We start from the raw sequence: 24,008 nt of genomic DNA on the forward strand, positions 1-24,008 counted from the left end.
TAGATGGGATGCGATGGGATGGGATGGGATGGGATGGGATGGGATGGGATGGGATGGGATGGGATGGGATGGTGCAGTGTGCCCTGCTTGGTGTGCAGAGCCCAAGCACCCCATCCAGGCCCCCAGTCCTGGCCCTCGTTCAGGGCTCCCCAGTGACCCTGCAGTGGATGGGCTGTGCCCTCAGCCCAGCCCTGCAGTGCTCCATCCCTGCAGGCATTCAAAGGCAGGCTGGATGTGGCTCTGGGCAGCCTGGTCTGGTGGTTGGCGACCCTGCACAAAGCAGGGGGTTGGAACTGGATGATCTTTGAGATGCTTTTCAACCCAGGCCATTCTATGACTGTACAGTTCCATACTGGAACAAATATAAAATGGTAACTATGTAAAACATGGAGTCAAACCTGTGTGATTTGTCCACACCAGGAGGTGATTAGAAAACAATTTGTAAGCTACAAAGCTGCTTGCATGAAAGGAAAAGAAAATAAAACTACAAGAATAAGGGAAAACCTTTCTTCCTGAAAATAGGAAGAATAATGGACCTGACATGAAATTTGGGTGAAGCTGCCTGATTTTATGAAGCTATTCCCATTATTTTCTTGGTGCTGTGTTTCCCAAATGAGTGGTTTCTGGCTGTGCTGCAGCACCAGTCTGCATGTGAACATCAGCTCTATTCACCATCTGGGAAGATTAGGACTTCCCTTCTCCCACCAGCACCACTGAATTACAGTTACTCAGTGGTTAAACAAAGGAATCCTTAAAGAAGGGTTTACAGCTGTCGTGTTATCTGAAGTGCTTGGGGCATTCTGATGCTATTAAGCTCTATGTATTAACAAGTTCAAAAAGAAAAGGTAGGCATCTGATTGTTGTGACAGTTTCTAAGTTATTTGGAAAGCTGTACCACCCAACCACTCCTTCTATTTGATGGAGGTGACAAAGCTCAGTTTAATTTCTGACTGCTGTTTAAATTCTGGAGCTCAAGCTGGTTCCTGGAGCAGAAAAAGCTCGGAAGCTGTCCCTCCTACAAGCAGGCACCTCTGAGCAAAATATGACATCTCAATTTCTGATGGTAAGGTCAGGAGACCTGATTCCAGCGTCTAGCTTTCGGCTTCATGCTATGTTAGTGGGACCTTTGGCATCTAGCACTGACCAACAGCAACTGACAGGCTGGTAACAGTGCACCCCAAAACAGTTACGTTTCTATTTATGTTATGAGGGAAAATTGTATCGCATTGAGATTTCCAGTTTTTACTCTTTGCAGATCTAACTAGCTGCTGGAAGAATCCTGTACGCCATGTTCACACCATTTTCAATGAGCTGGATGAGTCTGTTGTTGGCATTTTAATACCACTGACCAGGCAGGCAATATGTATGGAGTATTTGGCTCTCTCTACAGTCATGAATGTTTGAGTATCTTCAACATGTGGCTCATTGCTTCCATTTCAGGCTGCCCAGAGAAGCTGTGGATGCCTGTCCTTGGTGTTGAAGGCGAGGTTGGATGGGTGATGGGCAGCCTGAGCTGGTTAGTGGGCAGCCAGCCCATGGCAGGGTGTTTAGAACTGGATGATCTTGAAGGTTTCTTCCAACCCAAGCCCTCCCGTGATCCTATGATTCTGTGATTTCATTCAGGTTTATTAAGATGAGATGAGTTCTCCTAAATGCGCTGTTCTCCATATGATGATAATTGGAGTCTAGATGGATGACTTAAACCAGACACCAAACTTTCTGATGGCCAAAATGAAATGAACTCAATCCTTTACTGTGTCAGTAGTCTGTAACTAGAGCCCATCAGGTAATTCCCAGCCTCCTGCCTGTATCAGTGGCTGCACACAGTGAAAAAGTCTGATGGGATTTTAACCTCTAAAATGTTCAGAATCAGCCAGAGGGTGAATATATTCTCTATGCAAATACCTGCAGGAATAAGCTTGTCATGTATGTCCTCAGGTACCACAGTAGTTAATGGTGGGACTCAGTAGGTCATGCTGAAAGTTGAGTCTGCTGATCTTGAAGGCCTTTTCCAGCCTAAATGACCTTATGCTAATATTTCTGTATTTATTTCTGTTCAGTTCCCAGAAAACCTCCCACCCAGCCCCCAGCTGACCCCGTGGTGAAAATTAAAACAGAAACGTCAGTGATGCTGGCATGGTCCCCTCCGAAGATGCAACGCCCCATTCCAATCGATGGCTACATTGTGGAAGGCAATAAACTAACTGGCTTCACCTGGGTGAGGTGCCACGAGTCTCATGTCCCCGTCCCAGAGTTCACGGTGAGCAATCTGTCTGAAGAGGCTGATGATCAGTTCCGAGTGTCTGCAGTCAATGCACATGGACAGAGCCCGTCTCTGGAATTCCCAGGGAGCGTGCACCTTGGTAAGCACAAAAACCCCAATGGAAATGGGTCAGTGTGTGCTGAGCAGCTGTGTTGGTTCCCTAAAGATGTTTCCTTTGACTTTAAGGATAGTAGTGCATTAACACACCAAAGGCTTTCCCTTCTTCCTAGTTCTCCTATCAACCTCCAGCTACCACTAAAGTGATACAAGTTCTGTTTCTGTGACAGAGACATGAATATCCTTATCTTTTGATATCTCACATGTGCAAGAGGCAGAACTTTCTGTAACAGATTTGAAGCATAGAAGTGCTTCTTCCAGCACTCATGCAAAGGGAGAAGAAGAAATGTCTCTATGATTTAAACTTCCATCTCTAAATGAGATACCAGACTTGCATCTAAAGAGCATTAAGACATCCATGTTGTTCTGCCTCAGAACCAGTCCTGGCTGTGAAATCCCCCCTAACAACTGGTGAAGCTGTACCTGGAGGGGATGCCATGTTTACTACTGATCTTACAACAATGTGTTGCAGCACTTGGTACCTCAGTGGTAAAGTCTTACAAGAAAGTGAGACCTGCATCATCAAGAGAACCCAAACTACTCACAGCCTAATGATAAAGAACATCACCAAGAACGATGATGGAGCAGAAGTGAAATTTGTTGCCGAAAATGTTGATGTCAGCAGCAAGATGAGAGTGAGAGGTATTTGCTTTGATCCTTCTCCTTTCATCTTACAGTCAAGGCATAGTTGCTGTGATCTGTTGATTAGAACTGGGGCTGCAGGCATTCACTGCCTGTACCAAATACCTGAAATTGCATCCCATGGACTGACATGAGTCCTGGTAATGACCTAAACATGATAGCACTGAGTGTAGGGTAAGCCAATCTACCCAACTGCTTGGTATCTGAACCAGATTGCTTCATGCTAGCTGATGAATGTCTGCAGTTCACAGGTATTGGCCAGTGCATTCAGTCACCAGGTTTACCACTGCATCACCATAGAGCAGTACTTTCAGCTCCAGGTTCAGACAGCCTTTCTGATTGCACTGGAATAGTTTAGAAGTAGGGGAGCAATCATTCCAATAATATCTGTATCAATCAGCTTTGCATGACCAAATAGAACAAATAAACATTCATTATGGGAAGACCTGTTTGTCACTGGGTGGAAACCTCTGCAGAAGCATGTTTAGAGCATTATTAATCAGTAGAAGGAGATGTTTGGTTGTTTTTTACTTAGTAAATCCGGCAAGAACACCAAATGAAATATCTTGAATTGCTCAGCACTGACACAATGATGAGTGCAGGAACAGAAGGTGATACTTTTTCAGAGATCTTGCAGCAAACATTGACCACATTAGCCTGATCTAAATTGAAATAACGAGGCCTTTGCTCCTGACAGGTGCTGCAGTGAGATTTACCAATAAGAGCAAAGATGTAGAAAAGATCTCTGCTTTGCTGCAGGGTGTAGGTCTGATCTCTGAGATCCACACACTGGGCCTTGATTGCAATAAATGAGAACCCTTTGTTTGCTCCAGTGGAAGACTTTCCATTTCTGCAGTACCCTCTGCAGATGACACAAGTGCAAATGCACCTTCTTCCCAGCAACAATTGCCTTTTTTTTTTTACACTGAGTATGCATGAGGCTCTTCATCATATTCTGCTGGCTTGTCACCCTTGTTGATCCATGGAGAGACGAGAAAGCCCTAGAGTAGTGTATGCACTTTGGCATTGGAGAGCTTACTTAATTGCTTCTTCTCAAAGAACAAACTCCAGAGAGGCATGGAGACAGCTCCAAAGAGAATTGAATAATGGGTATAAATTTAAGGAGAGCAGAACACCCTGCCAAGGCTTGTCAGCTAGTCTTAATTTTGCTTTTCTTCTCTTTCTTTGTCACGATAGCATAATATTTCATACTGGCAGTTCTGCCCACAGAATTAACTGGCACAGGCTGCCCGGGGAGGTGGTGGGATCCCTGGAGGTGTTCAGGACCAGTTCTTGGGACCAGTGCTTTTTTACATGGTTATCAGTGACACCAATGATGCAATGGAGTGCACCCTCTGCTGTTTGCTGAGTGGTGCGGCTGATGCAGTGGAAGGAAGGGATGCCATTCAGAGGGAGCTCAACTGAGAGGTTGGCCTAGGTGAATCTAATGAGGTGGAACACAGCAAAGTGCAAGTTTTGCACTTGGGCTGGAGGAATCCCAGGCATTTCTACAGCCTGGGAGGAGCAGTCCTTAAGAGAAGCCCCGCAGAGAAGGACCTGGGGGTCCTGGTGGATGAAAAACAGAACGTGAGCCATCAGCGTGCTCTTGCAGCTCAGAGAGCAAATGGTCCCCTGGGCTCCATCAGAAGAGGGGATGGCCAGCAGGGACAGGGAGGTGATTGATCTTCATGATCCTTGAGGTCCCTTCCAACCCGGGCCATTCTATGATTCTGTGATTACACTGGCTGTCAGAAATAACGGCAGCTGTACAGAAGCTTGTTTTTTCTTTCTTTTTCTGGCTTTGAAGGAGAAGGGGTGGAGCAAGGGGAGACCCACTGGTCATTTGTCACCTCATGAACAGGATGGATTCTGCATTGACTGTGAAAAACCTGGGCTAGTAGCATGGGCATGTTTCAGGCTGGACTCTTCTTTTGCTGCTTGGTTTCCTTTTGGCTACAGGGAGACAGCTGTCTAAAGGTGTGTTTTCAAACCCACTCTCCAAAACCGTGTTTCATTGTTGCAGGTGGTTCAGTGAGCTCTTGCAGTGCAGATGCTGTAGTTTGCTGTAGAATCTGAATGGTTTCTGTTCCTAGGGAAGGAATGGGAGGAGGTAGTGAGAAGAGAATTCAATGCCTAAGGGGAGGGGAGATCAGGGATTGGTGGGAGAGGGAGCCAATAGGAGGGAGAGAGAAGTTGGGCGCAGTGTGATGGTAACATCCCTTTGTGACGTCATAATGCTCCTTTGTGACATCATAATGCTCCTTTGTGACGTCATAATGCCCCTTTGTGACATCATAATGCCCCTTTGTGACATCATAACGCCCCTTTGTGGCGTCACAATGCCCCTTTGTGACATCACAATGCCCCTTTGTGACATCATAATGCTTCTTTGTGACATCACAATGCTTCTTTTTGATGTCATAATGCTCCTTTGTGATATCACAATGCCCCTTTGTGATGACATAATGTCTCCCCTTTGTGACGTCACAATGCCCCTTTGTGACATCATAATGCTTCTTTGTGATGTCATAATGCCCTTTGTGATGTCATAATGCTCCTTTGTGATATCACAATGCCCCTTTATGACGTCACAATACCCCTTTGTGATGTCATAATGCCTCTTTGTGACATCATAATGATCCTTTGTGACGTCATAATACCCCTTTGTGACATCATAATGCTTATTTGTGATGTCATAATGCCCCTTTTTGACATCATAATGCCCCTTTTTGACATCATAATGCCCCTTTGTTACATCATAATGCCCCTTTGTGACATCATAATGCTTATTTGTGACATCATAATGCCCCTTTGTGACATCATATCACCCCTTTGTGATGTCATACTACCCCATATGAAGTCCAGGCAGAGTCAAAACTTATGGACCTGCACGAGGATCACTTTCAAGACAGTGGCTCTGTTGCTTCAAGCTTATTTGCTTCGTCCTGCCGCCACTCTATTACCAAGTATCAACAACTTCTTGCATGATTCAACTTGCAAACGTTTGACACTAACCCTTGTGTTTCTGTGCCTTCCTAGATAATTCGAGCCCTTGTCAACCCCAAAGATCCAAACCAAGTAGTGATGTGCAGTGTGTTTCCATCAATGGAGAGTTCTTATTAAGCACAAATCGCTGCAATTCGGATGACAGCCTTCCACATGGTAACAGTGATGGACACAAGGGGCTCATCCACGTTCATGCTCTCATATCTCCTGGCTCTACTGAAGCTCCTGACCTGAGCCTGCCAGACACCACAGTCACCTGCCTGGATTGTGACCCAGCGCCTTTGCAGTGCTGCCCATCCCAAGCACAGCCCGAGTGCCCCAACAGCAGCACCACCATGCAGGAGCAGGGCAGCATCAGTGAGGTGAAGCTGAGCATCTTAGATGGGGACTTAGAGTCAGGCTGCCAGTCCCAGGCACCAGGCAGCAGCACCAGCTCTGAGCCACTCTCATCTTGACAAGAGGAGTCCCATCTTCACCCTTGACCTCTCAAGCCCTCCTGTCTTTTATTGAATAAAGTCACTCTCATGCTCAATCATCGCCTTGGCTGCATTCCGAGTCTTCATTCACAGGGATTGGGATGAATGCAACAAACAGCAAGGCAGCTCAGCTTGCAATGCTATGGCTGTGGGGTTCGTGCAGAAAGAGCTCTGGGTTCCCATTTTGCATGGCTTTGGGATGTCAGCAGCAATATCTCTACCATTTTGTATGGCAGCAAATAATCTCTAGCATCCAGGTTGCTGCTCATGATAATCCCAGTCTTCCTGGCTGTCGCTTTGTGATACCTTTCAAAGCCTTCTGATACTCTTTGATGCCTTGGCTGCTCCCTAACACCTCTGTCCTCCTGCCATGTTGACTCATGTCTCCCACTTTGAAGCTGGCTTTGCAGATCATCTCCAGCCCTGTCATCATCACGCTGCAGCAGGAGGTGCTCACCTGGCCCAATGTCTGGCAGTGCTGCTTGTTCTGCAGATGAGCAGCTGCCTCCTCATCTCTTCAGCTACAGTAGTTTTTCTCAGGGCAGTTAGATGCAGTCATGCTCCTCTGGATTTGGTGTGTTAAATCCATGCTGCATGGCAGCAGTCAGTGCAATACAAAGGTGTTCTGTGTGCCACAGCATTTCTCCAGGGGCTGCCAAAGGTAGAAGCACAACACAGCACCATCCTTCTGACAGTAATGTCTGTGAGTGTTAGACATGTGAGCACTGCATCATCCCCAGCGTGTCAGTGCTTTTCCACACCAACCTGACTCTCACACTCTGCACTGAATGTAACTCTGCTCTTGTGGAGACAAATGCTTTCTGTCACATCCTCCATCCCTGCAACCATTTGCCGGTAGGCAGCTCTTGCAGAAGAATCAAGCAGCAGAACCTTGTGCTCACCCTACAGCATGCAAATGCTATGAAAGCAGAAATAACCTGGCGTGCTCTGGGTCTGCAAGGCTGCACAGATGGGAGAGGTAGATTGTGTTTTTGCAGTGGAAGTTTCCAGTATTTTCAGTACATAGTGTAGGCCCTAACTGAATGTATAACCCTCTTGTAAAACAGCTGTATAAGTAGTTTTTCCACCAAGAAAGTTGCTGAACAGAGTTAAGTTCAGACTGGGGGCATTCTGACATGGGTAGAATTGAGACAAGCACAAGATAAATACGCAGGGTGGGTAGAGCCCAGCACAGCACAGAATGAATGTACTGACTGTTGGAAACATTGCCCTGCTCTGTCCGCAGAAAAGTACAAGGCAAACCTAAAAACAAGAGGTTGGTAATTGACCTTCTATGGAAATGAATCCTAGCAACAGTCTCGAGGAGTCTGTGAGCCTGAGATGCTCAACCAATGAGAGCCATGAGAGCATCACCTGCATTGGGTTTAGGGTATAGAACAGAATTAATGTCACTGACTGGTGTGCAGTTTCTCCCTTGCCAACAGGGGATGTGCGCGCAGTATTGCAGTAATGAATAAGCACTGCTGCTATCGCTGCCATCTTTGCCTAACTAGAAATCTTTGACTTTGAGAGTTTCTCACACAAGGGGAGAGGGTAAGAAAGTAAAGAGGCACAGAAAATTAAGGGAAACTGCTCTTCTTTATCTTACCTATAAAAATTGATACAATTGATGCTGTCGTGCATTTTTTTTTAATTTTTTTTTTTTTTTTTTTTTTGCCAATGTCAGTTAGATTGTTTTAAAATATCCACACACCAAAATCTGACTACCAAGCAAATGTAATGAAAATGAAATGAAGGTGAGTTAGCGGAAAGCACAAGGCCATATTATATCAGGCTCTAGCAAATTTACAGGCAGTCACTGCACGAAGAGGTAGATCTGAGTTGCACATTATATGATTCCCACAAAGATTAATGAAATCTGAAGCTTTCAATATATTTCCCCTATAATCAAAAGAGAACGGATCCCCAGGGTCTGTCCCGCAGACATTCTTTCCGTGGTCTCTGCTGCCACCTGCTGGCCAATAAGCGGAACTGCCACTGTTGGGCGTTTGGTGCCGCAGGAAGCACAACGCAGATCTGAGTTCTGACCGGTCTACGCAGCAAATCCGCCAATCTTTATTGCGATAAGCCCTCCACATGGCATTGCACACGCACTCGAACACACAACAGGCATAGATTTCTCCTAACTCCTCGAGGAGCAGGCAAGCAGAACAACTGAGCTTGTGATTGGGCCACCCCCATCATAGAGATGTGTGTTAGATCTTTTACCCACCCCTGGCTTTTTTGGCTACAAGGGCACACTGCTGGCTCATGGTCAATCTGTCGTCCACCAGGACGCCCAGGTCCCTCTCAGCAGAGCTCCTCTCCAGCAGCTCTTCTTTCTGCTTACACAAGGAAGATAGTCTTGTCAATGCAGAGAAATGAATCACAGAATCACAGAATGACCCGGGTTGGAAGGGACCCCAAGGATCATGAAGCTCCAGCCCCCCTGCCTGGAAGGGCCACCAAACTTCCATGTTTAGTAATGAAATAAATGAATAAATGACAAAATTTCCTTTCAGAGAGTTGCATTCACACCTTGACTTAGGTTTGTACAGCTTGGGCATTTGGTCAGACGTGTACTGAAGTCAGGTTTTTCTTTGATTGAGAAAGCATTGAACTAGTTCCTCATTGATGTACAGTTCCTTAGAAATGGAGTAGTCCCCACTTCAGACCAGCTCCTACTGGATCCCATTTCCTGAGAGTCCCCCAAGAAATTCTGGAGGAATCAGTTTGCTTTCTAATCTACCAACTGTCTGATACTTTCAACACCTTGAATAAATTGCCAGTTGCTGACTTGTTTCTTTTTGTAAATCTGTTGATGCACGCACAAAAAATGGATCAGAGCACGGGGTCTTATCTGGAGATAAGTTATTTCTGGATAAACAGAAAATTGTTTTTTGCAAGTTTTGCAGATCTGTAAGTGGCTTTTCAAGAGATTGTACCACTTCTGCACATTGATTGTCTGACAGTTTCCCTATGATTTTACTTAAAAATGAAAAAGCAATGAAAAGCTCTGTGCTCTGTGGGTGTGCATGGCTGGCTCTGCCCTTCTCATAGAGGAGAAAATCAACATTTTCACCCCTGGTTCCTACACTTAGATAAAATCCCCTCCACTTACCTGCAATTTTCCTATGTGTGGAAACAGCCTGACCTCAGATGGGGTGAAGCAGCTTCTATTTGTCCTTTCCCATTATTGAGGGAATAATCTGTATTCTTTTATCGTAAGAAGAAAGGAAATTTTGGATGAGGGAAGTACCTACAACATGTAGAGACTCTTAGGAAACAGAAAAATAAAAATAATAAAAAAATAAAAACAGTATCACAAAGAAAATCTTGAAAAGAGCCAAATAATAAGGGAAAATAGCTGACTGCTGCAGGTGCACTTTGAAGACCCACAACAGAGGAAGCTGAGGTCTCTCCTTCTTGTCCCTTCACTGTTTCTCAGTGTGCCTCATTGTGCCCAGGCGATGGCTTTTTTTATTATTTTACTTCTGTTATTACAGCAATTCACCTGCCAAAGAATTTAATTTGCTATGGAACTATATAGAATATCAGAGGAAAGACAGTGACAGTGCATGGACCCCCTTCTCTCTCCTCCTGGTATCTACATGTGCTGGAGAACTTCGCTTTTACCATAATATGCCTTGAAAGTGTTTGCAGCCTCATGATCTTTCTGGCTCTGCACAAACCTGCCTTCTCCAAGAGATTTTACTTTGAGATGTTGATGGCAGCTTGTAGTTTCCCCTTTTGGGAACCCTACTTGTCCTGGGCATCCTGATGTCTGAGTGGAGTCAGTCCTTGCTCTACAGCATCTTTCAACACCAAATATGCTGACCCCACTGCCAAGAGAACATTTCCTTGTAAAAAGCAACACAAAGAATTGAAGTCAGGGGTCATATTTGATATGGTCAATAAATCCATCCCTGGCTGACTTTCTTTATTAAGTTTCAGACATTTTTAATGAAAGAGCTATAATCCCTGTAATAAATTTTCTCTTGGTTTTCTATGTATTCAGATCTTAGTCTATGAAGAAGTAAAAGTGAATACAACTGAATTTACCATTGAATTGTAATATTTATTTCTTTTTCTGGTAGTATGTAGCAAATCATCTGTGCCTTACTGACTTCCCTTACTGACTGTGTTGCTAAATATCCTAATGGAAATCTCTTTTATTTGTATTTCTTTCTCCTTTCCCCTGTTAAGGATTTCATGGCTGCTCTCAGGTCACCGTGGAGCCTTTTGTACTCCAGGCTGAACAGCCCCAGCTCTTTCAGCCTGTCCTCATAGGAGAGGTGTTCCAGCCCTTGAATCAGTTCTATGGCATGTATCAGTGACCTGTACATGCTCCAACAGGTCCATGTCTCTCCTGTACTGAGGACTCTGCATCTGGATGCAGTACTCCAGATGAGGCCTCATCAGCACAGAGTAGAGGGGCAGGATCGCCTCCTTTGCCCTGCTGGCCGTGCTTCTTTTGATGCAGCCCAGGATATGGTTAACTTTCTGTGCTGTGAGAGCACACTGCTGGCTCATGTTCAGCTTCCCACCAACAGGAACCCCAGGTATTTTTCGCCAGGACTTTGCTCAATCCTTTCAGGCATTTCCCTTCCACTGAAAGCTTGATCCAGGATCTTGCCTTGTTCATGTGCACGGTGCTTTCTCACTTCATTGTGTGCACGGTGATTTCCCAAATAAGTCCAGATTTGCAGCATTTCCTTTCCAAAAAGAATTGAAGGTGGGGAATAAAGTGGGGAGGAGAGAGATAGATTCCAGCTGTATCTGCTGATCCATCTTTGCCTCATAGCAGGAAATAATCAAACACCTGTCTTAGTTCCTGGTGCTGTTCAAAGAGGAGCTCCTCATGAAAGATGAATTTCTTCCTCAAGTTCTATTGATCACAGTACCGGTCTGTTTATCAGTGTTCTGTTTTGGACCCCTCACTATAAGAAAGATATTGAGGCCCTAAATCTTGTCCAGTGAAAGGCAACAAAGCAGTGAAGGATCTGGAGCAAAATTAAGCTGGGCAGTTCTTTTTTTTTTTTTTTTTGAGAACCAAAGCAATAATATTTTTATTTTATTTCTTTATTTATTGCTTACATCCCACTGAATGCAGCAAGAATATTCAGAAATATAAGTGTGAGGTGCCACTTCTCTCTTGCTGGTGCAAAAGCAGATCAAACCTCTGCACATCAGGAGCAAAAAGAGACAGATTGTGCAGAGCACTCCATAGCTGGGACTGCAGGAGGGCTCAGCCTGCTGTGCATAGCAAAGTTTCTCTTGTGTCCCTTGTCTCACTGCAGCTTTAAGGAATTCCCGAGGGGAGCTGCCTTAATAGCAAGTTGTACCACTTTTAAAGCTACATTTGTATCGCTCACACAGCAAGATCTCTTGTCACATGGAAGCCATCGAATGAAAACACTGACGTGGCAAGAGAATAAGGCGAGATAATGAGAAATTAAGAGCATGAAAAGTAAATGCTCTAGAAAAGCTGACACTTCATAACACTTCAAGTGAACACTTGCCTGAATTTCAAAGTCGACCGATAAAAAATTATTTGCTTTTCTTATGTAACAGAAATAGATAAAGAATTCTGTTTGGATAGGAAAAGATTCCACTAGGCTGCAATTTACGTATGGATGCTCAATATTTAAGGAAATTGATTCTTTTACTTTGTAAAAGTGCTGTGCGTCACAGGGCAACCATGGGTCCTGTGATCCATCCTGCCCAGCCCCACAGCACGGGGCTCAGCTGTGACCCAGGAGCAGCCACCATCCTGTCCATGGCAGGGTGACCCTGCGCATGCCATCGTGCCCTCCACCAGGCCATGGAAACTGCAATTTCTTCTTCCCCCCCCCATCCCCAGAATGATAAAAGACAGACTCCATCAAGTCAATAGAGATGCTCCTGTTTCAAGGTGTGCAGAAATTCCCACCCTGCAGTGGTTTGAACAAGGACTGGTGACACGAAACAAACGGGGCTGCAGAAAGCAGAAAGAAATTGGTCTGTGCTTTATGGGGCACATCCTGGAGCTCCTCTGAGAACCGAGTTCAACACCAATGGGATCATGCAGAGAAATCCTTAAGTCCGAGTTCAAAAGTCGTTTCTTCAGTGACCAAAGGGAAGTGAGAGCGCATAAGGAGAGAATACCACTCCCAGGGCTCAACGCAGCCATTCCCCTGCAGCATTTGAAGCACGGACTCAGATGTGAATGATCCAAATCCTTTATTACAAGTTCTCACATCCATTATAAACCTTCACAAGTTTTTTTTTTTCTAACATATCCAATCAGAGCCGTGAGTCCCTTCTTCTCCTTCCAGAGGTGTCCTTGGTTCTCAGGCTGTTGATCTGGCTCCACAGCTGCTGCTCTGAACAGCTTTTCTTGTATTCCCACATTCCCCCACGAGCCCAGCGCGGGGCAGGGCAGGATGGAGCAGGGGATGCTCCAAGGGACCACAGGAGAGGTAGAAGAAAGCTCCAGTGTGAGACCAGGGCCTCGTCGGCCCCCTGAGCAGAGAAACATGAGCAGGGCAGCTGGAGAGGCTGCGTCCTCATTGACACTCCTGGGCTGAGCCTTCAGCCTTCTGAAGGGCTCCAGCCATGCACCATCGTTCTCTGTAGGATTGTCCTTCAGGTGTGCAGCCGTGGGGGAGTCGTGCAGGATCAGGGTCCAACCCGTCCACACTCCGCTCCTGGCACAACCATCTCCATCCTCACCCATCTGCAGCCCTTCCCCACCCCACTGCAGAGCAAAGTGGGTACCCAGGGAAGAGCAGAGGGTCAGCAGACGTTGCAGTTGGGATTCAGAGATCTCTGCAGGGAAGCTCAGGGTGAGCCAGGTCAGATGCGCAGCTCCGGCTGCTGCACAAACAAAAGAGAGTGGATTTCAGAGTCTTGCTGCCAAAATGCTCCCCAAGAACAGCAGGGGATGCCCAGCGCCAGGGAAGAGGGGACCCTGCATGGGGATATCCCAGAGAGCGGGCAGGGGACAGACTAAGACAGCAAGGTGAGAGGAAGGCACTGAGGGACCAGAAAGCTGCAAGATCCCCTCTGCCCTCTTCGCCCTCCAGGCTCCTGGCCCCACTCAGTGCAAACCCACCCAGGCCCAGGGATGACAAGTCAACACAGGGCACTCTCACCTCCTGCAGGATCTGGGGAGCACCAAGCCCGAGGCTCACCTGGAGGCAGTGAAGATGTGCTTGGAGTTGGTGCAGATGGCGTTGATGGGGCTGCCCTTTGATCTCCCCAACTGGGCCGAAGTTATCCATGTTCCAGACTTTGATCACGCCTCCTTGGTACGCACTCAACAACATGGGGCAGCCAGGGATGAAGGCCAGGGTACAGACCCAATCTTTGTTTGCTCTTGGGATTTGCTGTAGGTACATGGCAGAGCAGAGATCACAATCAGCCTCATGCACTCAGCTGCAGGGCTGCAGATCATCCACTGCTGCCCCAGAGTCAATCCAAATCACCAAGCTGGACGCAAGACTTGGGGCCTGAATCCTCTTCTCAGAGAGTAACATAGCAACTGATGCTCCAAGCCTATGTCCCAAGGGGAAGTGGCAGTTCTGGGTGCCCTTCAGTACACACCCATAGGCACACAGAGCCACTTGGCACACACACTGCCAGATCCCCAGGCTGCCTTTCCAGGATAGCAGGACCTAGACCAGGTCCCTCAGCCTTCCTCCTTCCACACTTCCACATACCCTCGATCACAATTCCACATACCCTCTATTACACTTCCACATACCCCCTCAGTTACACTTTCTTATACCATCAGAACAGTTTGTCCCATTCAAACACCTTTAATACCATATAACGTTCCCTTAGCAATCCGTATTGTTCAGTTATAAACAAAAAGTTACTTTCTCTTTAACCCTTTTTCCTTTGTACATGATTCCACTATTTATACCCTCAATTAATGATTCATACTGCATGTGATGTTATGATGTGGAATATGGACAGCAGCAGCACAAAACCATGACACAGTGTTACCGACCCAACAGGCTCTGACCTTAGAGCCGCTCAGGGCTTTGCTAGCAGATCTCAGCAAGGAGGCTCCCACCTCCGTCTTCAGCACTCCATGGGAAGATTGTCGGGGTCACTGAGCTGCAGCAATACAACAGGGCTGGCAAAAATGTTCTTGGTTGGTGTGAGAGAACCTGAGCTGGGGCTCATCCAAGGAGATTCAGCGATCACAGCTTCTAGTCCTGCACTTCACACATAGCTCCAGGCAACAGCAAATTAACTGTCCCTAAACACTGCAAAAAGAGGATGGATCCAATTGGATGGCCCCTGAGATAGACAAAACTCAACACCCAACACAAAACACAGTCCTCTCACCTGCTGGTCAGCAAACAACAGAGCACAACACACACCAGCATCCAGGACTCGTGCAAAAAAAGAAGAAAAAGAAATTGCTAGATGGTGTTTCTCAGAAACACAGAAGCACAAGCCAACTGGAAGATAGCTGCAATTATTCTTGAAAACAATGTCCTTTGTTATCTTGATGTGGCCAGTGTTGAGCGAAGCAAACAAAGTCAACCCAATTTTCTTACATTCAGATTAATCTGCAAGGCACAAAGTAATAAAGGTATGATTTTTATTAATAAACTGAGTGTTAGCAGCTGTCAGAAGAATGAATGTGTCACACACAGAGGTAAACTCCCACAGCAAAACTAGATGTAACATTTCCTATCTGTGTTTCATCCTCACAGGAAAAGCCTTTCTTCGCAAGATCTCCTGGAAGAGAGATGGTAAGAGACATGAAAACTGAAGGATCCGAGCACAGCTCTCCAGTAGCTCCCTCTGTACGCAGATGGTCGCAGAGACAAAAGGTCAAGTCCACTTTTGGAGGGAGCTTGGTGATGTTTACCACTAACGTTACACCACCTTCAGGTAAGTCTGCTCGCTTTCACATCCTTACAAAAGTGCATGAAATGGATCAGCATCCGCTTCTTTGGTTGACTGTTGCTTTTACTCTGAGGTCAAGTGATACAGGCTTTGCTGGTGATCTTCTCTACTCTATTGCTGTGGGTTTTTAAAATTACTATTTTTCCGCTTCAAAACATGCAACTTTGGCACTGTTTTCCCATTTCCAACAATGCAGTGAAATCCCGGTCTCATTTGGATGACAATAAGATGAACCACACTGCATTCTGAAGAGTACAAAACATGCTTGCTCTCTCCTTGGTTCTTGTGCACGGGGACACTAACACCAATTCAGTTCAAAGGAGAAATTTCCTCCAGTGACTCTTGTCCCCATGTCTTCCTTCATCTTCCATTATTTTGTTGTTGTGTTGCTGTTATTAGTAGTATTAGAAACAGTATTGTTGTTAATGAAGAGTCTAATGTCATCAAAGAAAGTTTGCAGAATCCTTTCTAATCCGGTTTTGAATTGCAAACTCAAAAGCAAAGATCTTGAATTCTGGATTCCTGGCTCTCCAAGACATAGGCAAAGAAAATGTGTTTCTTTGTCTTTTTCCACATGACACTTATGTCCAGGCACACAGCACTATAAGCAAGCAGGAGCTTTGCTGCCCAGCATTCCGGCTTTGCAAAAGCTAGAATAAACCACAACTTTTCTGCTTGCTTGTTTAAGTTCCAAGAACTCATATGAGGAGTTACAATTTAGTCAGTGTAATTATGATCAGTTCTGCATCTGTGTGCATACGTGCTGCTCTCTAGTGGTCATATTCTCCAGATCTTCCTTCCAAAGGCTTTCAGTTGTGCTTTTCAATTTAATTAATCGCTAACTACAGACCCAGTTCTAACCAGCTTGGTTCCTGTTCTTTCTTCCAAGATGTCTGTGCTCCAAGGCTCCCGCTGTTGTTCAGGGGGTCTGTCTTGCGTGACAGGAACACATGTCCCAGCAACGTTGCTGTACAGGTGTCCTAGCAACGTTAATGAACAAGAATTATCCCTCAGAAGGCTATGCAGGACCAGCGGAAAAGTGCTGGGAGCCTTCTCCGTGCTGGTGCCGCCTTCTGCCTTTGGTGTCTCAGCTTCTGGATGGTCTCAGATGCCATAGAACAGACTGTCAGATGGGGGTCATCTTCCAAAGGCTGAAGGGCTGCAACAGAAGGAAACAGAGCAGAGATGGGACCCCCAGTCTACAGAGAGCCACCAGCTTCCACTCTGGGCCTTGCCAGCCCCACTCCTTGCTTTTCCTGGCCAGGAGGAGCACGGGAGACTGACGGGTCAGTGGAAGACACTGCTCAGGACTGCCATGAATGCTCCTCTGCCCCTGCAGCATTTCCTTGCAGCAGGGCAAAGCACAGCTGCATGCTGCCCAGCTCTGTCCCCAGCCCCAACACACACAGCACTGCCCTCACTCACCACTGCAGAGTTCATTCAGCATCTCCTCACTCTGCTCCCTGGCGTGCTTCCCAATCAGCCCTAGGGAAAGAGCTCTGTCAGACACCCACTCCCCAACATGCTGCCAGAAGCTCAGACCCCAACCCCGCCAGCCCAGCTGCTTCCCCTTCCATGCTGCAGGCAGGGACGGCACCTGAGGGGGGACCTGAGCAAGGCACCCACTGTGGCTACCGGCATGGGCAGGCTGTACCTGGGGGCTTCAGGGCTGTGCCTTCCTGCCAGGGCAGGGCCCAAAGAGGGACGCAGGGGTTGGGCTCACCAATGAATCTGACAGCCTCGCATCGCAAGGAGGCCTGAGAATCCTCCAGGTATGGCAGGCTCTGCTGCAGGTACCCTTCCACTCCCTTTCTGTCCTGCTGCAGCTGAAGAAGAGAACAAGAGCATGGGGCTTGCAGAGCAGCCACAGCTGCTGCTGCAACCCCTCCTCCAGCATCCCCTTTCCCCCAGCAAAAAGGTGGGGGCTGTGAGATTGTCCTCACCAAACACTTCATGATCCCCACTGTGTTCTTCTGCTGGGTCTGCTGCTTGAGCTCCTTCCACTTCAGGAACTTTGCACAGGACACAAGGGCTTCCCCAGATGCCTGCAGAACAACAGATGCAGGGACATGGCACCACACACACAGACACACATCCCAGTGTCTGAATGCTTGCTGAACTTGCTCTCAATTGCACATCACAGCTGAACTGTCAGCACACCACTGCCTGCACACTGCTCAGCTCTGAAATTCGTACCTGTGCTACGCTCAGGGTCTCGTCACTCATGTGAAAGAGCAGAGGGTGCAGGGCCCTGCGCACGATCTTCTTCATGCTTCCCTTCTGAGACCACAGCACAGCATCCATCACATCCATGAAGAGGCGGATGGAACTTTCTCGCACTTCAGATGATGCCTGAGGGAGAACAGGAGGACCTCAGACCTCAGCAGCACACTCTCACTGCCCATGGTGAGCATGAGTGTAGGCTGAGCCCCAGCACAGGGGCCTGACATCACCAAGAACAACCAAGCTGCACTAGCAGGGACACGGCCAGCAGTGCTACAGAGCCCACAGGACATGTCATTCCTGAGAGCCCAGAGAAGGAAAGAAAGGAGAAGACGCTCCTGTCAAGCACCCACCCGCAGAGCTCAGCCTCCCACAACAGACTTACGTGATTAAAAAGAGGCAGGATCTTCTCAGCCAGCTCCAGAGCAAACGGACTGGCATGCCTCTTCCCCAGATGGTGCATTGCATTCCTGAAAATATTCAGCACCTTCACAGTAATGGCTGTGTTGGCAAACAGCAGGTTCTCCATGACGCCTGGAAGCAGGGCCCGGATTTCAATTGCCTGTACAAAACACACAATTTCCTTTCCATCAGGAGGACAGATGCCAAGGCACAGTGTTGCCCATTGCCCCAGCGCCAGGCTGTCAACATGAGGCCTTCGTTTGACAAGGTCCTGCTCACCGTCTCAGGTCTATCAGACAGCAGCACGAGACATCTGAGCACCAGCCAGAGCACTGGCAGGCTTTCCACATTCAGAAGCTTCTGGAGCAGTGCTGGCTTACACAGCTCCTTCACCAGCTCTTCAGTGGGAGGCATCGCCTGAAACCAACACAGCAGTGAGAGGCAGGCAGAGGCAGCAGGACATCCTGCACCCTGCAGCTCCTGGCTGCTCTGGCAGCTCAAGGCAGGGCACTAGGGAGACACAGCCCAGCCTGAGCTACCAGTGCTCTGTAGGAGAGCACGGTGCATTGTCCAGTAACTCACAGTCAAGCGAAGGAGGCCCAACTCCTCTGTGCTGATGCTCAATATCTCACACAGCTGTTGGTCCTGTAGAACACTGCTGAGCTCATCCCAGATCCGCTTGGATGCTTCCAGCAGGGTCAGCACACTCTTCAGTATGTCCAGGGTAGTGCTATAAACAGAGAGCAATGCTGCGTCAGCAGGGCTGCCTTAGCCACAGCACCATGGCTCAGGCAGGAGCCTGATGGGGGGCTCTGGGCTGCCATGGTTGGTATTGGCTGCTGCAGCCCTGAGCTGCCCACCAGCACTGGAAAGCACAGTGGGATGGAGGGCCTGCTCCTTGGGATGTCCTGCAGCTTTCCTTGGCTCTGGCAGCCAGACCATTTCTGAGCCCTGCTCTTCACATGGAACAAATGTGTGGGGCTGTCTGGGCTGATACCTGTCATTCTGTGGGAGGTCGGTCAACACACTCCTCAGCACATCCCTGGGAAACTGGACGGTCAGCATATCCAGCACTGAGAGCAGGATCTGCTGAACTGATGTGCTCTGGATCTTCAGGTTGGCGTGGATGAATCCCAGAATCTCTGGCACCTGTTGTGAGAACACAGGGAGACTGCTGCTGCCACTGGACTGCAGCCATTTGCCTCCCAGGCTGTGTTATTACTGCCCTTCCCACAGCTCATTGCTGCCTTCAAATGGCTTCAGTTCCCAAGAGCTGTGGCGGGCAGGGTTGCCTCACTCTGCTTACATCCATCAGCCAGGTGCCAGGGTTTCTCCGAAGCACATCCAGCATAGTCTCAGCCCACTTCTTCTCATCAAAACCATAGTCCCCAATGATCTTCTCCAGGGTTACAAGGGCAATGTCTGTCCTCTGAGAAGGGGCAAGGTTTTTTCCAAGGGGCTGCAGTAAGAAGGAAAAAAGGAGGGAAGGCATGTTAAACAGAATGAGAGAATAGCATCTGGAGCAGGATGAGCACAGGCAAAAGGAAGGATAAAGACCCTCCCTTCATGTCAAAAGCATTCTGAGGGTTCACACCTGAGCCGCAGCTTTTCTCACAGGTACACAATTTTCATGTCTCCTTACCTGCTGCCAGAAACTGCTGGTCATGAAGCCACTAAGCTTCCAGATGCGCCCCAAAGCCCTCTCACACACAGCCTGTGTCTTGGAGATGCTGAAAGGCAGCAGCACCTGTGAGGAGAGGAGCTGCTGGTTAGCCTGGGAGCTGCTGATGCCCACTGCAGGTCTGCTGAGCTCCTAGCTGGAATCACAGCATCCATCCAGGCTTCCCCTGAGCTTAAGCCAAGCCCATCATGGGGCTACTGCCGCCAGGGTCCCTTGCTGGCTCCAACTACTGCCAGTGCCATTTCCATGGAGTGGGATAAACTACTAGAAGGGAGCTGTGGGGGCAGAACTTCACAATAGACAGACCTCCAAGATTCCCTGCAGCCGACTCTTGACACTGGCAATGGGACAGACATCTAGCACAATCTGCAGCATGTCGTCCATAGCTTCCAGGGTCTGTAAAGAGAACAGTGGGTTGTGGAAGTCTTTCAGGGTTCCCTTTCATACCCAGTAGACTGCTGTGAACCCCTCTGGCTGCCAAGGAAGGATACCCACAGATCTGTGCACAGGGGCACCCTGCAAGGCTGCTGCACTCAGAGCAGGCTACAACACAGGGTGTTTGCCAAGCCCAAGGCAAGAGTGAGAGGGGTGAGGGCAAGCAAGGCTGCTACCTTGTCCCACAAACATCTTGATAGATCTCTGGACACAAGTAATGCAAGCGGCAGCCCAGAGGCATGGGGTCAACAGTAGACTGCCCAGTACATACCTGGTTGTAGAGGGAAATGTTCAAGGCCCTGGCTGGAGGAAGATAGAAGACGATGCTGCAGCACACCTTGAAGAGATGGAGTATTTCTTCCTCTGTAACTGCATTAACTGTGCTGCAATTAGAGAGACACTGATGCTAGGAGCGGTGCCTGGGTGCTGAGGCAGGGCTGGAACAGGTCCTCCCCTGGGCAAGGCTCCCTGAGAGGGATGGGGAGCCCTGCCAGGAGGTGCCTCCTCCCCTACGGGGCTGCTCTGGGTCAGAGGACAGTCCTGATGTCACCAGCTTTGGGGCGAGGGCCAAGACTTAGTGGGGAGCTGCATCAGGGCCACCAGGATGGTGCCTGGGGGATGTGCTGGCAAAAGCAGGGGCTGGGCAGGTACCTCAAGGCAGCAATGGTGTTCATGCAGCAGTATCTCAGGCCGGTGCTCAGCTGCTCCATGGGCTCCTCACGCAACAGAACCTGCAAAGCACAATCAGGATGGCACCTGGCAGCTGCCAGCACCCAGCAACAGCAAACCTGCCACCGGCCGCTAGGGCCTGAGTCGCCCCAGTGGCCCTTGACAAACACTGGCACACTGGTGCTGCTGTCCACCTCCACTGCTGAGCTCTCAGCAGCACCTGGAGTCCCATCTGGGGCACTTGGGTGTCTGTGCATCATTTCCCTGCCTCCCTCTCCCCCTGTCCTGTCCTTCTCACAGGGTGCAGCTACCTGGGTGCCATGTCCCCTCACCTCAATCTTCTTGCACTGATTTTTCAGCAAGCAGAAGATATCATGGCTCAGTGTGAGGCTCGTCTGTCCAGCCATGCTGCACAGTATACAAATGGAATTGAGGAACTGCAGCTTCTGCACCAGATCCTGGCAAGCACACAGAGACCGAGGAGTGTGAGTGGGGACAGCCATGGCCAGGGGGACCAGGCGTTGCGGGGTGTGGAGCAGCACAGGACAGCTGCAGGACAGCAGCAGCTCTGCCCGGCCATCAGCCCTCCTGCAGCCTGAAGGCAGAGCCAGAGGGACCGTCTGGAGATGCAGGTATAGCCACGATGGAGATGGCTGCTCTTACCATTTCCATGCTGATGGTGTTGGCTTGGATGAAGTCCACTGCCTCCTGTTCCACATCAGACAGAGGCAGCAATTCAGCATCTGAGCAAGGAGAGAGAGCAGTGCTATAGAGGGGCCAAAGGCAGGCGGGAGCAGAAGGAGCTCTGCCCTCTCCGGCCCTGGGCTCGCTCCCCTGGCACAGTCTGCCCGTGACAAGGGTTCCTGGTGTGGAGCAGGGGGCACTTGCTGCCCCAGCCCTGCCCACCCCGCTTTAGAACCTCACTCACCAGCATGCAGAGGCATCACCTCCGTAACTTGGTAGGGCTCCGCTGGAGATCTTCTGTCCTGGGGAGCCCCACTCTCCTCCCCGGCCATGCACGCGACGCCCATCACAGCAGCTGTGACGTGCTGGAACAGAACGGAAACACATTTCTGTTTTCTGTATTCACACAGCACAGTATGGGTACAATTCGTCAGAACTACCCTCGCATACCCTGCGGCAAAACCATGTGCGGGGACAAAACATGGCACGTACCTGGCAGTGAGATCACTTCAAGCTATCTGCAGCAGTTCCTTGTCGCTTTGCTCAGATGGAATGAGAGCAAAAGCTGCACCGAGGCAGTGGGCGGAGGGTGAGGAGAGGAGAGAGAAAGAGCAGGTCAGTGAGCAGGGCTAAGACATCCATGGAATAACACACACAGCACAACAGTCCCATCCGCTTGCTGCAAGACATGCTGAGTCTCAGGCTACGTGATGCCTGTCCACCCAGCAACTTTACAATGCTTCCACTACTGAGCAAAGACAATGGAAGAAGCACGGGACAGGTGCCAACTTTACTGATACCCCCTTTGGAACGTGTGTACCAGGGGAAAATTACGTCTGATGGTCAAGAGTAAGCAATACGGTGCTGTGAGCTCCGACAGCCAGCAGTTCTCAACACCTCACTGCCCACCCATCCATCCCACGCCAGCTCAACTTACCTACAAGCTGCTGCACACGACGGTGTGAAGAAAAAGGCAATAAAGGCAATAACTAAAGGCACTAACTAAAGGCACTAACTAAAGGCACTAACTAAAGGCACTAACTAAAGGCACTAACTAAAGGCACTAACTAAAGGCACTAACTAAAGGCACTAACTAAAGGCACTAACTAAAGGCACTAACTAACAACACTAACTAACAACACAACACTAACTAACAACACTAACAACACTAACTAACAACACTAACAACACTACCTAACAACACTAACTAACAACACTAACAACACTAACTAACAGCACTAACGGCACTAAAGGCACAAGACCAACAAGACAACCAACCACTCCGACCACTAGCTCACCCACAAAGGAACACAGAACGCACCGCTCCTCCCCTCATTCCAGCCGCTTATGACATCACCAACGGCCAACAGCCTGGTCCACCATGACCCCCCACAAGGCGGGGAGCCAAGACCACGTGGTCACATCTGATTCCAACACGGCACCACAACATTCCAGGACTCAGTGTGGGCTTGGAATTCTATCCTGGTGTGGCAGCGCAATGGGAGGTGTTAGGGCACAGCTGAAGAGCTGACAGACAACGGACGTTTCCAAAGGAGGGTGCCAGATTAACTCTCAGCATTCTCTTGCGGGGCTCTTAGGAATGCTTCAAACCCATTTTCACTGCCTAGCTCATTTCTAGAAAGTCCAGTTGAGAAATGCTCACTTTGTCTGGGGAACGCCTCAATGCATCATGAATGAAAAATAAAATAAAATGGGCACGCGACCCTATGAAACTTACCTCTCTGCTCTTGTTGTCAGCCAGACACCTCAGATGAGCATGACGTGTCCCTGCTCCTGAATGAAGATTCACCCAAGTCTGTGTTCCTCTCTGCTCCATCTCTGGGTCTAAAAGAAACACAGACAGAGATGATTACAAGATCCTTTGTGCAGACGAAAGACACGGGTGCACACAAATTCTGATTAGCAAGAAATACTACAGTCCCAATGGACTGCTGTGGTAGTACTTGAATCCTCATTTGGGGCTGGAGCTCAACAGGTCACACATCAGAAATAACACAAAGTGCATCTGGAAGACGTGTCTCAAAGCCCAGAAAATCCAACAAGGGAGGGGGCTGGACAGTGGACCACAAGTGTCCATTTCCATTGCAGCTCCCTGTAGAGAACAGCACCAATCAGCAGGTGTGAGTCAATTCATTCACAAGCTGCACAATGATTCTGTTCTTTAAATGATAAAAATAACACACAAATCCTGACCAAAAAGTTGGGAGTTAATAACGACCAAAGAGGTTCCTGTTCCTACGCCTCATCCTCTCACCCCACCTCCTGGGTGATGCCCACAGGCTTCAAGTCAGCTCTCAAATCCATTGAACTCCAGTCACAGAACTCCATCAAAAAGGATGTCACACATGTGACACTTACATACATTTTGCATCAGAAACAGTGACGCCAGCAGGGGCAGAGAGGTGACTGTCCCCCTGTACTCAGCACTGGTGAGGCCACAACTCGAATTCTCTGTCCAGTTTGTGGCCCCTCACTGCAA

General features: G+C 48.5%; 1 protein-coding gene across 2 annotated transcripts; it reads right to left on the bottom strand.

Annotated features, from left to right (window-relative positions):
• Positions 1 to 15,089: 15,089 nt before the first annotated feature.
• Positions 15,090 to 23,561, bottom strand: LOC146756124 (uncharacterized). Of its 2 annotated transcripts, XM_085524844.1 has the most exons (20): positions 23,473 to 23,561; positions 23,247 to 23,353; positions 22,001 to 22,073; positions 21,753 to 21,873; positions 21,488 to 21,567; positions 21,157 to 21,282; positions 20,807 to 20,886; positions 20,427 to 20,538; positions 20,027 to 20,116; positions 19,682 to 19,786; positions 19,346 to 19,498; positions 19,037 to 19,188; positions 18,622 to 18,769; positions 18,319 to 18,456; positions 18,023 to 18,199; positions 17,611 to 17,766; positions 17,358 to 17,459; positions 17,138 to 17,240; positions 16,840 to 16,899; positions 15,090 to 16,573 (listed from the first exon to the last, which is right to left on the bottom strand). In XM_085524844.1, the coding sequence occupies exons 4-20, from the start codon at positions 21,853 to 21,855 to the stop codon at positions 16,425 to 16,427; spliced, it is 2,034 nt and encodes a 677-aa protein (XP_085380970.1). In that variant the 5' UTR covers positions 21,856 to 21,873; positions 22,001 to 22,073; positions 23,247 to 23,353; positions 23,473 to 23,561; the 3' UTR covers positions 15,090 to 16,424. The 2 variants fall into 2 exon arrangements, with proteins under 2 accessions (XP_085380970.1, XP_085380971.1); XM_085524845.1 differs by lacking the exons at positions 23,247 to 23,353; positions 23,473 to 23,561 and adding an exon at positions 22,446 to 22,617.
• Between the last annotated feature and the right edge of the window lie 447 nt (positions 23,562 to 24,008).

Source organism: Coturnix japonica, chromosome 28 (genome assembly GCF_054131305.1).
Source record: "Coturnix japonica strain WE chromosome 28, WE-NBRP24, whole genome shotgun sequence".
NCBI lineage: Eukaryota > Metazoa > Chordata > Aves > Galliformes > Phasianidae > Coturnix > Coturnix japonica.